This window comes from Neltuma alba, unplaced genomic scaffold (genome assembly GCF_004799145.2).
Source record: "Neltuma alba isolate B1F8T4 unplaced genomic scaffold, ASM479914v2 tig00011396_pilon, whole genome shotgun sequence".
Classification (NCBI taxonomy): Eukaryota; Viridiplantae; Streptophyta; class Magnoliopsida; order Fabales; family Fabaceae; genus Neltuma; species Neltuma alba.
The window spans coordinates 1410370-1426167 of NW_021636085.1; the positions used below are offsets into that span (position 1 = coordinate 1410370).

Genomic DNA, 15798 nt, shown 5'->3' on the forward strand with positions numbered 1-15798 from the left:
TTATATAAGATTTATAAAATGTAGCACAATTTATTATCTTAAAATTCAAGTAAATATAGCCCACATCCTAATTTAATTTCATTTGAGATGTTATATACCTGCTTTGCAGAGATCCTAAACTTGAGTTTTGTAATAACTTTTTTCAGTAATAATTTTTTTAAAAAAAAAGGAGAAAAAGAGTGACAATGTGCTGGAAAAATTGAATCTTGATATGTATATATATAACGATTTGAAGCTTGAAATGAATTTATAATCGAATTATAAAATTAAAGAATAATTTGCCCATGATTGAAACGCAAGAAATTTGTGTACAATTTAATTTTCTTTTTCTAAAAGAAAACTTGTTGAAAATTTGATTCCTGAAGTTTATCATTGTAGGAAGAACTCTGAACACTTGTTCATGTTGATAAGAAATAAATATTAAAAAAAATCTCGAATATAAACAATTTTAAAAAAAAAACTAATATCATCCAGTTAGCTCGTGTGGAATGCATAGCTCTTTCTGGGATGGTTCGTTGTGTGTGTGTGTGTAAATATATATTTATATATATATAAAATATGATGATAAAGACATTAGGTCACAAAGTTCTAGATAGCACTAATGCATCAGAAATTTGGGTGAACCTTCGTGGTCCATTCATAATGAAATTCTTTGATACGGTCAGATCCTTGTTATAATTATTAGCACCTAATAATAACTTTATATATATAATAATCTAAAATTAATTATTTCTTACAAAATATTAAAATTGTCCTCAATGAAAGTTACAACCTCTAGTCCTGAATACTCCTCTGATCTTTAATATAAGATCTATTTAACTAATTTATTAGATTAAGGAAATTAGGTAAGTTAATTATAAAAAATATGACATTTTTTTCCTAAAACACCATAATTATTTTTCTTAATATTCTCTCTCCCTCTTGTACTTACTTATGGTTGAGGGAGTATATATATAGGGGTAATTTAGAAAAAATTAATAAATATGAGAAATAAATCTTATATTTAAGACAAAAATTAACTTAACAATAGGCGTTGTCTTTTCTAAAATATCTAATCAAGTTTATTGGCTAGAGCTACTATTATTAAAAGGACTATTTTGGAAATAAAAAATAAAAAAATTTGAGAGACAAAGTGGATTGAGATCTTATATTTAGGATCAAAATAAAAGTCAAACAAGATTTTATATTAAGAACCGAAGTAGTATTAGCTAGAAAATTTCTGATATATGCTATATTGTAACTCATTTTTCAATTCTTTATGGAGAAGTAGATAAAAAATTGAAGAAGGGTGAGGGGTTTGAATCAGAAGTTGAGATCATTAGTAAGAATATTTGCATTTAATATGAAATTTATATTATCTAAAATAAGAGCTAGTTAACTATTGGATTTGTTCCTAAATATATATATATAGAACTTCACTCTTTTATCTCTTAAATTTATAAAAAAAAATTTCTAAAATAACCCTATTGATTGTAAAAAAAAATCCCACCAAAACATAATTCCAATGCATATAATTAAATAAAATAGTTGAAAAAAAACTAATGCACATTTGTTACAATTAGTTAGCTAATTTTTTAATCTCATTAAATTAATTATCTTAACTTTTATCTTACTTTTGGTCACCCAAATTAAAAAACTTACCAATTTTTGAAGTTTCAGAATAAACTATTGAAACTCTCTTAGAGTTTCATATTGAAAACCATTGAAACATAATCTAGTAGTTTGAAGCTGAAACCAAATATGCACTAAGCGAGGGCATAGAATTCCTTTTATTCCCATAAGACTATACTAATATCTAATACATACAATAATACAACAATGACAAAAGTGAGGGCAGCTTTGTGGCCTAAACTTCACCATGCCACTTGAAAACCCAATACAAATTACACATGATTCCTTCTCCTTCTTTGTTATCACAAAATGATCAATGGGCTATGTAAGCTGGACATCAACATAATTCATAAAGGTCAAAAGGGAAAAAGAAAAGAAAAGAAATAGAGTCCCGAGTGAAAATCATCATATGCACAAATCTGAAGTATACTTCATCAAACCGAAGGCACATTCTCATCATCATGGGTTTTGCCTATTTGCATAAAAGGGCAAAGTCTTTTGAAGGATCATCTAGGACCCGATAACTCATCTGGGGGGATGTGTGAGGTTGAATCTACTATCCAATTAGCATTGGGGTGGTGGACGTAGTTGAAGTCTTGCCGGAACATCTCCTCTTTCTGCCATTGCTCCCACTTCTCCGCCAGGCCGTCACCTTCAAGCATTCGGACCACCTCTGACATTCTAGGTCTTTCCAAAGGGGTGCCTTGCGTGCATAGTAAAGCTACCTGGATTAGTTGCTCAACCTCCTCTTCAATATAATTTCCCCGTAAATCAGCATCCACCAGCGTCTCCAATTTCTTGTCTTTCAAAAGCCCTTTCACCTGGATTCAAAACCATGTCAGATGCTCATGCACGGGAAAAGATGATACGACATTGACTTACTAATGGAATTCAGATATTAGTCAGTAGCGTTGATAAAAACATAGTAACAGAGCGTAACTCCGGTTTCATTTGTTATGTAGAATAAAATACAAAAGAAAACAAACAGAATTTTTTTTAAAAAAAATGTATATGGAAAATACCCCTTGTGCCCTTGAATAACTGAAAAGGTAATAAAAGATGACAGTTGTTATTGAGTAATGACAATAATAGTAAATAGTATATATCTCGTCGTTTGTGTAATGAGAAGGGCTAGATTTCCTGAGCACAACCAAAACTGGGCCTAACATAAAGAACATGAAGGCCGTTGGAAAGGAAACTTTAGGCAGCAGAGCAGAGATGCTTTGCATATTCAACAAAATATTGCTCCAGTAAATTATGTAACCATGTGATCATATAGAAGTTGTCCGTTACAAAAAGACCGCCACAAATTAAAACCAGCGAAAGTTTTAATAAACTGAATGCTTACCCAATCAAGCAACATGACATCATCATCGTTGGCAAGTCGTGCAAGATCGAAAGCTCTTTGTCCAGTTATTAGCTCAAGAAGCATAACACCATATCCAAAAACATCAGTCTTCTCTGAAGACTTTCCAGTAGAGAGGTACTCTGGTGCAATATGCCCAATTGTACCACGGACAGCAGTAGTAACATGAGTATCTTTGTAATCCATGAGTTTTGCAAGACCAAAGTCTCCAACAACTGCTTCAAATTCCTCATCCAACAATATATTTGCTGCCTTTACATCACGATGAATGATCTTTGGGTCACAATGATCATGCAGATAAGCAAGTCCTCTGGCAGCTCCCAATGCAATACGCTTACGTATTGGCCAGTCGAGTGGTGGTTGTGATTCTGGACGCTCTGAAAATATTGAAGAATGAAGGGCCCAATCAATATCCATTAACACAGATTCACATGAGTGTTGAGATTAAATAGTGCATTTATTTGCTATCACGTTAAATGTGCTATAGTTACATAAAATCATCAAAATGCGTAAACTTTTATGAACAATTAAGGAATCATAAATGATTTAGTATTGAAAACGAACAGTTACTTTTCTACTAGAAGAGAGAATCTGAGAAGAAAGTTCCTTATGAGACACAGCTGAAGCATATTATGAACCAATGTAAATCACAATGAACCTCCTTAAAAGATTAATTACATAATCAGAATAGAATTATAAGTGTACCTCTTAAACATGATGCTACACTCCCATTAACCATGAAAGGATACACAAGCAACCTTTCCGTTGGTGTCATGCAAAAACCACGCAGCCGAAGTAAATTCCGATGCACAGCTAAGCTAATCATTTCCACTTCTGTTTGAAATTGAAGCTCCCCACCCTGGGTGCGTTCTTCTTTCAATCTTTTCACTGCTACTAGAGAACCATCAGCTAAGCGTCCTTTATAAACTTTCCCAAAACCACCTCTACCTAGAATGTTTTTGTTACTAAAGTTATCTGTTGCAACTTGCAGCTCACGCAGTGAAAAACGTTTAAGCTGACCAAGGTGAACTTCAGGATCCTCCTCAGCTGTCAGAAGAAGGATAGACAAAATATCAGATCAATAATAACTATCATACACAAAATCAGTCCGTAAATTTACCAAATTTTCAATTATCTAACTAACCAGGCACATCAAAGAAATATTCTTGCGGTTTCCTTCTTCGCCAATATGCAAGAGCAATTGCAGGGGCTGCAAACAACAAAGCAGCACCAGCAGCAACTCCACCGGCAATAGCCGCAGTATCACTGTTACCTAAAAAAATAACAGTTTGATGGAAGATCACAAATCTATTCAAAGAAGTATACATCATTAGATGGAATAAAAATTTCAACATTCAACATCATTATAACTATCCATCCCTCCCTCCCTCCCTCGTTCTCATGAATTCAAGCATGAGGTAGAACAACTACAAGAAGGTATGAACTTAAGTATCAGGAAAAAGCATAAAAATAAGCTATGTTTTCAAGGCCTTTAAATGCCTAATGGACTAAGATTATGTTCGTCAACTCTACTAGGTGTTTGGCTGAGAGCTTTCTTGAAATGAGTACCATATTGGATATGCAGAGAATTGGACAGCTTTTGTGCATTCTTATGTTTATCCTTCATTTTCTTTTGCTATCAATTTAGGGCTTTGGTCTTCACCCTCAAGAGGATAACCTATACTTATTTTTATTCATTCTTCATATCATTTCTTCATCATTACAAATACGTTGTATGAGCAGATTCTACATTCACTTCATATATTGGTGGCCCCTCCACCATTTGGGAGCAAGGGGTAAAGGAAACATCCGCAAGTGAAGGACGGGTTGGAGGCTAGGAGAAAGCTTCTCATAGTGCAAAATTAAAGTGCCATAGAAGTATAATGCCTGTCTCTCATAGCATTAATTTTGTAGGGGTCGTTAAAAACCATTCTTGGGCCGGTGCTTACTGGCTTAATAACTTCTGTTTCTAGGTCAATTGGTTCTTTAATTGACCCAACTGGTCGAGAGTTGAGATATTTCTGAGTTGAGCCTAATAATTAAAATGTCATACCATTTATGTCCAGACAGACTCAGTTTCAATTAGAGGAAATATTATTAATGCCTATACTTTTTTCTGTGTGTCTCAAATGCAGATGACTCTCACAAAAGAGGACATATTAGAGTTGTATCCTTGTTCAAGATTATCACTAACCTACATTAAAACTGGGAAGACTTCTGGATTTAGCGTTAAATATGGAGACCTCACCCTTTTAAAATGTCCGAGAACTACAATGAGGTCCCAAGGGAGGAAAATAGCTACCAACAAGTCCCAATGACAAATTATAAGTTGGCATTTTTTATTCTGAAACGTAATCATTACAAGTTGTCATTTTTTTTCTCTGCTTAGGTTGTTATTGGGACTTTTTAGTAATTATGTTGCTTCTTTAGAACTTGATTGCAATTCTCTCTAAAAATATTCCCGTTAGTCCATAATCTTAACTCTATTAGAAATATTTAACAAATATAAATTTCAGTCAGTAATTTGTTTTCAAAAAAGAGGCAAAGTATTTTACTCCAAGACTATTCATAGGCATTTTAATAACAACTTCAAGTTGCAGTTATTCTTAACAAGGTATTAAAGCTTCTGTCACTAAGTGGTCAACAGTTTGATACTTACCAGCTCCATTCTCTTAATTGAAATTAACATCAGCATTAAGTATAGTGGGTTGTTCATTTATCAAGCCCATAGTTCTTTTGCATGAGGAGAAAAGCTAGAGATTACGATGCAACTGTGCGTAGGTCTTCACTTAACAACTAAAGCATTTAAGTTGAAGTAACCATCAACGAACTTCAGTTTTAACATCAAGAGATCTTTGAGCAAACTCAAACATCAACCGTAACAAGTAAAATAATGAACCTGAACTTGCTTGTGGCATTGGAGAAGATGGAGGACTTGGAGTGACCTTTGGTTGTATCAGTCCAGGATTATTATTAAAACTGTAAAGTGGAACACAGTGGTTAGCAAAATGCTGCATCTCATTCCTCAATATCCAAGGAACTAGCCAAAATTATTTTAACCAACCTGATGGGGGTAAACAATGAAAATGAACCATTAACTGGAATGTCTCCTTTCAACTGGTTGTTTGAAAGATCACTAGTCACAAAAACCATAGTGTCAGTGTATACTGAATACATGGATAATAGAAATTAACCAAGTGTCTAAATTTGCCAGCACGGAAAATTTAAAAATAAAAGTAAACTCACAGGACTTGCAGTGAAGCAACATTAGTCAGCGAGACAGGAATGCCTCCAGACAAGCTGTTATTATTGAGACGCCTGTTTCAGAGCACAGACAGAATTAGTTTATAGATCACGAAATTCCGATAGAGTGAAAAAAAACAAGATGTGATCAGAAAGCAAACATTGTGTGTGTGTGTGTGTGTGTAGAGTAAACGTGTTGCAGACTCAAATTGGCATACCGTAGTAGATACTAAACCTTGATATGATCAAGTTAAAAAACAAAATATAAATGTATATATCCAGACGTGAGTACAACAAATCTACATGTAAGGTGAAAGTGTGTCTCCTGAAGTCCCTCCTCCCTTGCAGACTTAAATTGGCATACCGTAGTAGATACTAAACCTTGATATGACCAAGTTAAAAAACAAAATATAAATGTATATATCCAGACGTGAGTACAAGAAATCTACATGTAAGGTGAAAGTGTGTCTCCTGAACTCCCTCCTCCCTCAGGTTTGATTAGAACCCAAAATATATTCTATCAAATATGATCAGCCAATGGAGGTGAAAACAGTCACTTTAGCTTTTAAAGCAAGGAGCCTGTTCAGAATTGCTGTGAATTTCTGTTTATATTGAAATAGCTTTTATCAAATGAAGTTCCAAAAGAAATGCTATGATAGGAAAGTAGCATTTGTTACGAAAAATCAATAGATAACCATTTCCATCGATATTATGTGTTTAACAATTCTTTTCTTTTCTTTTTTCATACAATGTGTTTAACAATTCTTTCAAAAAGGCACTATTTACTACTATCACAAAACTAAAAATGAACATCTATTCAAGAGGGTAGTTAAAAAGGTTAGAGGTTATAATGGAAATTAATAATTTTCAGTTGATTGAGAATTCAAGGAACTTCAGGCAGAGAGGGTAGTTAATTGCTCCTCCTGACCACACCCCTTTTTTTCCATATATGCTTCACACTACATATGTTATTTTCAGCCTTAATAACCGGAGAGAATGGAAGGTCAACATGCACAAATAGCTAATGATGGTCCAAAAAATCAATTCTTGAATTACTTTTACAATACAAACTTGAGTCGCCAAATTCATGGCGCGACTCCTCCAACCTGGTCAGCGGCCTTTAAGTCATTTAAAAATAGAACAACCAACATGTCACTATCATCTTTTCGAGCATCTTATGCATAATACTCAAATTAACAGCAGGTAGTAGTGGACTAATTGTAGCAATCATAAAAGTAATAACATTGGAACAGCAATTTTACACACTAATTTTCATCCACATACAGGCTTCCAATGGAACTGTACAAGCTGCATAATCTACACATTTTGTGTGAATCAAATTGAGTTCATGATATGACTGAGGAAAGCAGGAAAGCATGACATACAGGAAGCGTAATTTCTGAAGCTTGCTCAAAGTGCTTGGTATGGGACCATTTAATCTGTTCAAATAAAGATCCAAGCTCACCAAGTTGGTCAAGTTCCCCAGCTCGTCCGGGATTTTTCCACTTATATTATTACTATAAAGTTCCCTGTCATTGAAAAGAATAATAGCTTCAAATTTGAGCAAGAGAAGCTAAAAAAGCCATCTTTTATATTCAATAGAAAACAAACAAGAGTAGTAGCAAGGGAGTTGGAATCTATTGGCAGTAGGCATGGTGAAAACTGAACCACACAAGCAGATATCTAAAGCTACATATTCTTTTGGGGCCCGGGCCCGGGGGGAATTTGAGAAAATCTTAATGGAAAAACAAATTTATCAGGAAAATAAAGAAACATCTAAGCCAGTTATGATTATATAAGATATAGTGCATGTGCAATGGAAAACAAACTGATGTTAAACATTTCGTTTGATCGCGCTCCCCCCGTAAACTATCCCACTTACTCCCACACAACTGAACTTATCTGATTTACGCATAATGTTGACTTTACCATGACCAGAAACTTTAAAAGAAATAATTACTTTTTCCACTCTTCGTTTTCATTAGAGTCATTCCCTGTGTAAACAATAATTATTTGAAAATAACTGTTGACGTTATTTAAGCTGCTTTGCCTCTATTGACTAAATCCATCCCCCTCCTGCTTAATGATGAAATTTGCTTAATCAACTGGATTGATATATCATGTAAAACTAAAATGTCAAGACGCAACACCAACTCACCATGCGTTTAGGAAAATGTGATATCTGATTACAACCTTTGAACATGCTGTAATACTCATTATAATGTTATGAAAGCCCAACCTAATAATCCAATTTTCAAGCATGACTGACTCTAACAACTGGATATAATGATCACCCATAGAGATAATCATAGAATGCTAAAGGCCACCAGAAATCAAGAAACACAGCTATTATTCCTGGGACTGGTATCAAAATGATGAGCTCTAGTTTGGTCAGAGTGCTTAAATTGTTCATCAGATTTTAATATCCAAAAGAAAACGTACCAAGAGTTTACACATCAGAAATCAGAAGTGCAGATGAAGCAGAAAGAGCAACTTTTTTGCTTTATCTTCAAGACAACAAAGAGAAGGAACAAAATGATTTGGTAAAAACAGACATTGTTAAGAATTAATTTTAGGTGCTACTGAAACCTCAGGTAATTACATCTACTAAATTTTAAGGCTTTTGGGACAGTGAATTAAGAAATCAGTTTGTTCATAGTCATCTTTTCAGAAGCCAGTGGAGATGACACAAAACAGTATATCGGATTCTCATCTTACAAGTATTGCAAATTTCCAAGCTGACCGAGCTGTGGAACCAGTTGACCCGAAAGGTTTGCATTTCCAAGATCACTGTGACAAAACATGCAAATCAAATTTTTTTTTTTTTTTTTTTTTTAACAATATGTGCAGCAAGAATCTCAAATTGACAGTCAAAACCACATAAATAACTTACACTCGGGTCACACTATTGTCACTGTTGCATGTAACATGAAACCACGTACAGGGATTCACAAGGGTGGGATCCCAACTTTGAAGAACATTGTTAGGATCCGCCATACTGGTCCTCAATGCATTCAGGGCATCACCTGTCTTAGAGAAAAGCAATTTTCAGGTGCGAACATCCTTAATATCAAATCATATGTAGTCCTACGCAAGTTAAACCTAGTGACAACTGACTCCACGCTAATCAAAGACAAACCACATCAATTTATCGAAATTCACAAGTGTCAACAGTGTTGCACTAGGAGATCCGTAAAGAGATAAGAAACGTTAAGGCAACTAGACAGAGGTTAGCCTCAGTCACAAATTCCTAATTCTAGGCCAACTAATAAAAGAAAAATAATTCCCATTCTGAGATCATTAGGCCCTTGAAAAGAAAGTTAGACCTGTAAAATAATCAAAACATTTCAGGGAAGGGGGTGGGGGCGAAAAATAACCAACAGAAGGGGGAGAAAAAAAGCGAAAGAAGTGTAAAATTAAGCTTGCCACTTTATGATCATAGAATCACCCAAGCTCAACGATACGGAGCACAGGCTGAAATATTACAAAAGCTACTCCCAGCATGTAAACATATTCATCTTCCCCCAGTATACACTGTCAATAGTACATATGACCCGGCAACAATAGAATAAGAAAGCTGAGAGGCTAATAGTCAGATCAACAAAACAGAATTAAGTTAAAACATCTGTGACGAAGCTCATTTAAAGCATCAATTTATTGAGAATAGATACTTCCGAGGTAATTAAAAACCCCGTGGAGTTTGGTCAAAAGCACCACCCACCTTCCGCATTGCCAGAAACCTTTAGCACCAAATCAAGTACTAAAATCGCCAAAAGAACAAACGAACCCATCAGAGACGAAATCACTCCCTTTATACTTCCCATCTTCTTCAACTAAAAGTCCGCGAGCTTCATAACCTCGTCGACCCTCTCTAATCAAGCATACAATTCCACGAGCTTCATAACCAAGCATAATCAACCGATTACCTCCCTAATTCACAGACCCTCTCGTTAGTACTCGATCTCCACAATACCCAACAAAACCCAGAAGTATCCGCACCTAGTTGACCATAAGAAGCTCGAATTACCGTGACAAGACTCCAAAATCGAGTTCTGGGTAGCTCCACCCCTCCTTCCTTTAATCTCTCTGTCCACTGCTACAACAGAAATCTGGAGCTGAAATCTCAGATTGCAATCGCTGGTTACCTGGAAATGCCGTCAACAGGGAGGAAAGCTGATTTCGCAGCTTCAACTTTTACAAGAAGACATCGCAAAGGGTTGGGGAGAAAGCAGAGTCAATGAATACTGCATCCTTTGTTTAAAAAATTTCTTCATCTTTCTTCTTTTTTATCATTATTCTCACTCATTCAATTTTCCTACTTTTAATATTCTTCGATTTAAAACGAATTAATTAAGTATTTAAGAACTGTAATCAGAAAGAGAAATACAGATGTTAAGTGGAAGGGGGGGGGGAGAGAGATAGAGAGAGAGAGAGACTGACGAACAGTAAGAACTAAGCAGGTAGGGTCAAAGACGCACGCTTGCACGCCTGTAATGGTCCCACTAACCATCTCTTCACTTTCCTTCTTTTCTTTTTTTTCTGGGTCACATCCCTTCAGTTCAGTCCATTTGAGGAGAGATTTTTTTTAATATAAAAATTGTATATTAATACTTAGAAGCTAATTATTAAGTTTATTTTAATTCTAATTCTAATATCTGTTTTTTATATTTATTAATTTTTCTTCTAAATTATTCTTAGTGATACTTTTTTAACCATAATCAAGTAGGAGAGGAAAGAAAAATATTAAGGAAGATGATCAACTAACTTACCTAACTTTCTTAATCTAATCAAATTAATTAAATATGTTTTATATTAAGGACTAAAAGAGTACAAGGAATAAATATGTAAATATAAATTATATGTGTGTGTTTATAAATATGTAAATATCAATTATGTGTGTGTTTAAGTTGTTAATGAATTATTAAATATTAATTTAATTATTACCCTTGGTAGATAAATTTGTTGGTAAATCTCGGAAGTGTGTGGGGCGAATTTAGGCAAATAATTAGGTTTTTCTATTGATTAGAATTTTGGCATTTTGGTTTCGCTTCTGGCTTCTAGCTGTATCAGGCTAAAATAACGGTCACTGCCATGTGACTTGTCATGCGAGTAATAAGATACTTCAAAATTGATACAATAATACTACTCATTTCTTAATACTACTCCATTCATATAAATAGATTAAAAAAATTAAATAAATTAGTTAATTCCTCCTCCACTCCTTAATATAGAATTTAATTAAAAAGTTAATGTTAATCTTATATATAAGGTTTATTTCACATGTTTATTAATTTTTTTAACTAATTTAAGTAAAAATATGGATTATATTAACTAATTTAAGTAATATCTTTAATTTACTTAAATTAATTAATTAGGTCTTACTTCCTCCAGTCTTAAATGTAAGACTCCTTTTATAGTGTAAATTATATTATAAAATAAGTCTTATATTTAAGATCAGAGGAGTATATTAAGAAACAGAAGAGTACAACACAAGCAATATAATCCTCATAAAATATTCCTAGGTAAACTAATCTTAAAAGATAAAATATTTTAAAAAGTAAACTGTGATTCTCCCTTTCACATTTATGTGTGTATTATCCCTTTTAGTTTTATAAAAATTTAATATTGTCAAAAATATCTTAACGATTTTTAATTCAAAAATAATTAATTAAATTTTATTTTGTTTATAAATTTAACTTTTTATTGATCCAATAATGCATTCAAAACTAAATATCAAATTTAGTAATACACTAAATTTGATTCAAACTTGATAATAGTACTGATAATGACAGAGTAAAATGCTATGGCTAATTTATACAAAATTCAATATTAAATATCCTAAAATAAAGTGAAATTTCTGTATATTGCATGATAGGTCAAAACCACGCTATTCAGGATTTTTTTTCATAAGCTTTATATATTTGATATTGAAGATTGCATTTAGTATTAAATAAAGAGATAAAATCAATTATTTTTATAAAAAGAATTAACACTTTTTTACTTTAAAAATCAAGATCAAAGGGAACCTTTTATTATAAATAAAAGGACCAATTATTTCTTCAAGAAAAATAGAAGACCCAGAAGAGATATGTATTTTGGTGTACTCTGCTTTTTTTATTTTTTTTGGTTTGCCAGCATCACGTGCATATCTTATTTTAGTATTAATTAATACATTAATTACATCTGCTGGCCAAAAAAAATACATTAACTACATCTTCCCTGATTTTCTATAACTTCTACTTATTAATAAGAATAGGAAATAGGAAATGCGCATAAAAATGCATCATCAATCACTCAGGTTAGCTTCATAAAGTGGGAATGTTTAGGAATATTAATTACACTTTATAATTGAAGTTTTGAAGTCGCAAGTAAAAAAAAAAAGATCATATTTTTCTCAATGGAAAATGAAATTTCAAATAATTACCCAAACGCTGGTCACAAAAAATAATTACCTAAACAAAGATACGTAAGTTGAATATTGATTTTTTTTCCCTTAACAGGATCAAGTGAAAAAAATTGATATCACACATACAAAAAAAAAATTTATGAATAAATAAAAGATATTAAAAAAATTGCTCCTAATTGAGCCAAATTTGACATAATAATATTATATTTCCTACAATTCTAAATATAAAAGCTAACTAAAAGAATTGTTTTGGTTCTAAATATAAAATCTTAACCCAATTTACCTCATAAATTTGTAAAATTTTTTCAAATTTTTTTCATTATTTGTAGGGTAAAGATTAAATGAAAATATTTAAAAAAATTAACACACATTTATTATAAAATAAATAATTTAACTAATTTTTTAATATTGATAAGTTATATAATTCCTCTATTTATGAACGGGGGAAGTGTATAGAAAAACAGTGAAGCATAATTGTATCAATAGTACATGGATGTCTTAGATCACTGCACGCGCACGGATATACATTAACTCTGATATTTAATATAAGAGTTAATTAGAAGTTAAACTTATTTTTAAATATAAAACCTTAATTTATTTTCTCAGTCATGTTTTTCTAAAATATTACTATTAATTGTGAGGGTTTTTCTTAAAGAATAATTTCAATCATTTAATACATATTATTAAAGAAGAAGATATTTTCCGGAGACTAACATATTTAACATAACTAATTTTTTTAATATTTTTAAATTAATTACCTAATTTTTACATTAAGAAGAGACTGTATTACTTCAGCGTCTAGTAAGATCTCATGTGACTATTTATGAAAGAAACAGGGTGTTACCATGATGTTCTGTGATTCGACATATAATTTAGTTATTTACTTTAAGAGAGTGTGTGCGTGTGTTACCTTTAATTTGCATCTTGAAGGAGATTAAAATATCTTTACATGGTACTCCTCCCTTCGAAGAACCTTTAAATTTAAGAAAGTTTTAATTTGAAATTTTTTTTAATATTTAATGTATTTTTTATAATTTTGTCCTCAATTATTTTTTTCCTTTTATCATAATCTCTCTTATCACACTTTCTTATACATTTTCTTTTATTTTTTCTCATTTATTATAAGGGCATATTTATAAATAAAACTATATTTCTAACTTATTTATTTATTGCTTTTAACTAATTTTAACTAACAATTTGTTATCTATAAATTAATTATTTGAAGCTTATAATCAGGACTGGATGCAGTATTGTTGAAAAAAATAAATAATATTGTCCTTAATATAAGAGCTACTTAATTAATTTAAGTAGATTAAGAAAGTTAAATAAATTAATTAAATATACCAAGTATGACATAATCTATCTAAAATATTCCTCTATAAAATTATATTATATACTACCTCTTATCCTAAATATAAGAATTGTACAAAGGGTTTATTTTAGTTCTAAGTATAAAATTTTAATCCACTTTGCCTTTTAAATTTATAATTTTTTTTCAAAATATCTTTATTGATTGCACCTATAAGAGAGCTTTCATCAATGGATGGTTATCATACATATAATTAAAAAGGTTATTATAGGAAGACTAATATGCATTTGTCACAAATAAATAATTAACAAATTTTTTAATATCTACAAATTAATTATCTTTATTGATTGTAACTGTAAGAGAGCTTTCATCAATAAATAGTTACCATACACATAATTAAAAAGGGTATTATAAGAAAACTAATGTACATTTATCACAAATAAATAATTAACCAATTTTTTAATATCTACAAAATAATTATTTATCTTTTATATTAAGGATAAAAAATAATATTAATTTATAGGTTAAATAAATAATTACTTTAAAAAATAATAAATATAAAAAAAATGGATTGAGATCGGACTTAAACTCAAATTACTAACTAATAACTTGTTTGGTCCGTAGAATCAATGGGAACGTAAGAAAATGTAATAATGGAAAATTTAATGTAAGGTAATGATATTACAATAAAGTTGTTTAGTACAACATTAAGAATGCTAAAATTAAATTTACTATTTATATTTAATTAGATACAAATAAAACTGAATGGACAAAAATGCCTTTACACACAAATAAAATTTGCACTGTTGCCCTTGTTCATCCTTCTTTATCCCCGCCCCTTTTTTCCATGTCTTCAACTAGAGCGCACCGAAATTTTGGACAGAGTTTCTTCTTCAGCAAAGAGTGTCTTGAAGATCCGTATCCAGTAGCTCCTACAGCATTTTATTCATGAAATCACCCACCCAAGATAAGGAGCTCAATATAGACATTGTAATCAAGCAACTTCTTGAAATCTAATAGCTATTTCTAATTTAGGAGATGAATCCTGTGTGAGGACACCATGAATTCATTCTATCCGAAATACGGGATCTTATTACATTGAATCCCTAAAAGTTCAAATGAACGAATGATGGAATTAGATGAAGGAACGAAGTACGAACAAGAGCAAGGAACAAGAGCAAGAAATTAGGTAGAAATTTAGGAAGAAATAGGGGAACGAGGAACAGGAATGAAGAACAAACCCGAACGGTTGAGGAGAAAGGAATGATGAAAGTGCCCATGGGTGGAGCAAGGGTCTTTGGGAATGGTGAGGGTGGAGGGAGATGATCGGGAAGCCAAGGACAAATAAGGTCTTTTCATATATTCCCATATGTTGTAATCCCTATTTTTACCTTTAGTAGTGTAATCCTTATTACCTCATATGATGTAATCTTGATGCATCTAGTAATCACTTTTACAACCTAAATGTACCAATCAAACACTTGGAAGGAAGCATTGCATTGAGATTATAGGGAATCCTGATGCAATGTATCGAACCAAACCGGCACTAAATGTTATAATAAAGATGGTGAAAAGTACCTTGTGAGAAATAGAGAGTAGAAAAATACAAAGGCTCTTTAGACCATTTTCTTATACTGCAAATTAGTACTTCCAATCATAATTATAAGATCTCATTTGTAGACTATAAATAAAATTTTATAAGTAGGATCGGAGGTATTATGTTTGTACAAATCAATGGAGCTTCCACTTTCAATAAAGGAAAAAGGATTAGGTGAAACTTTTGTCTCATATCTTTTGTGCACATGGCTACGAGAAAAAGGATGTTAAATATAACTTCTTCAAGCAATCTATGTGATTCAATTA

The 15798-nt window shown here is 31.9% G+C and overlaps 1 protein-coding gene across 3 annotated transcripts; it reads right to left on the reverse strand.

Annotated features, from left to right (window-relative positions):
- Positions 1 to 1739: 1739 nt before the first annotated feature.
- On the reverse strand, positions 1740 to 10536 carry LOC114712789 (BRASSINOSTEROID INSENSITIVE 1-associated receptor kinase 1). 3 transcript variants are annotated; one of them, XM_028897326.1, is made up of 12 exons: positions 10248 to 10536; positions 9942 to 10150; positions 9114 to 9246; positions 8939 to 9010; positions 7606 to 7749; positions 6224 to 6295; positions 6042 to 6113; positions 5877 to 5956; positions 4122 to 4250; positions 3683 to 4024; positions 2960 to 3354; positions 1740 to 2432 (listed from the first exon to the last, which is right to left on the reverse strand). In XM_028897326.1, the coding sequence occupies exons 2-12, from the start codon at positions 10042 to 10044 to the stop codon at positions 2118 to 2120; spliced, it is 1857 nt and encodes a 618-aa protein (XP_028753159.1). In that variant the 5' UTR covers positions 10045 to 10150; positions 10248 to 10536; the 3' UTR covers positions 1740 to 2117. The 3 variants fall into 3 exon arrangements, with proteins under 3 accessions (XP_028753159.1, XP_028753158.1, XP_028753157.1); XM_028897325.1 differs by having other exon boundaries at positions 9942 to 10077; positions 10126 to 10536; XM_028897324.1 differs by having other exon boundaries at positions 1740 to 2072; positions 2123 to 2432; positions 9942 to 10536.
- Between the last annotated feature and the right edge of the window lie 5262 nt (positions 10537 to 15798).

Coding starts and splice junctions, on each gene's coding strand:
- LOC114712789 (XM_028897326.1), bottom strand. CDS start 10,044: ATGGGAAGTATAAAGGGAGTGATTTCGTCTCTGATGGGTTCGTTTGTT. Junction 4,251..5,876: donor AATGCCACAAGCAAGTTCAG/GTTCATTATTTT, acceptor TTATTTTTTTAG/GTAACAGTGATACTGCGGCT. Junction 2,433..2,959: donor ATGTCATGTTGCTTGATTGG/GTAAGCATTCAG, acceptor TTTTGAATCCAG/GTGAAAGGGCTTTTGAAAGA.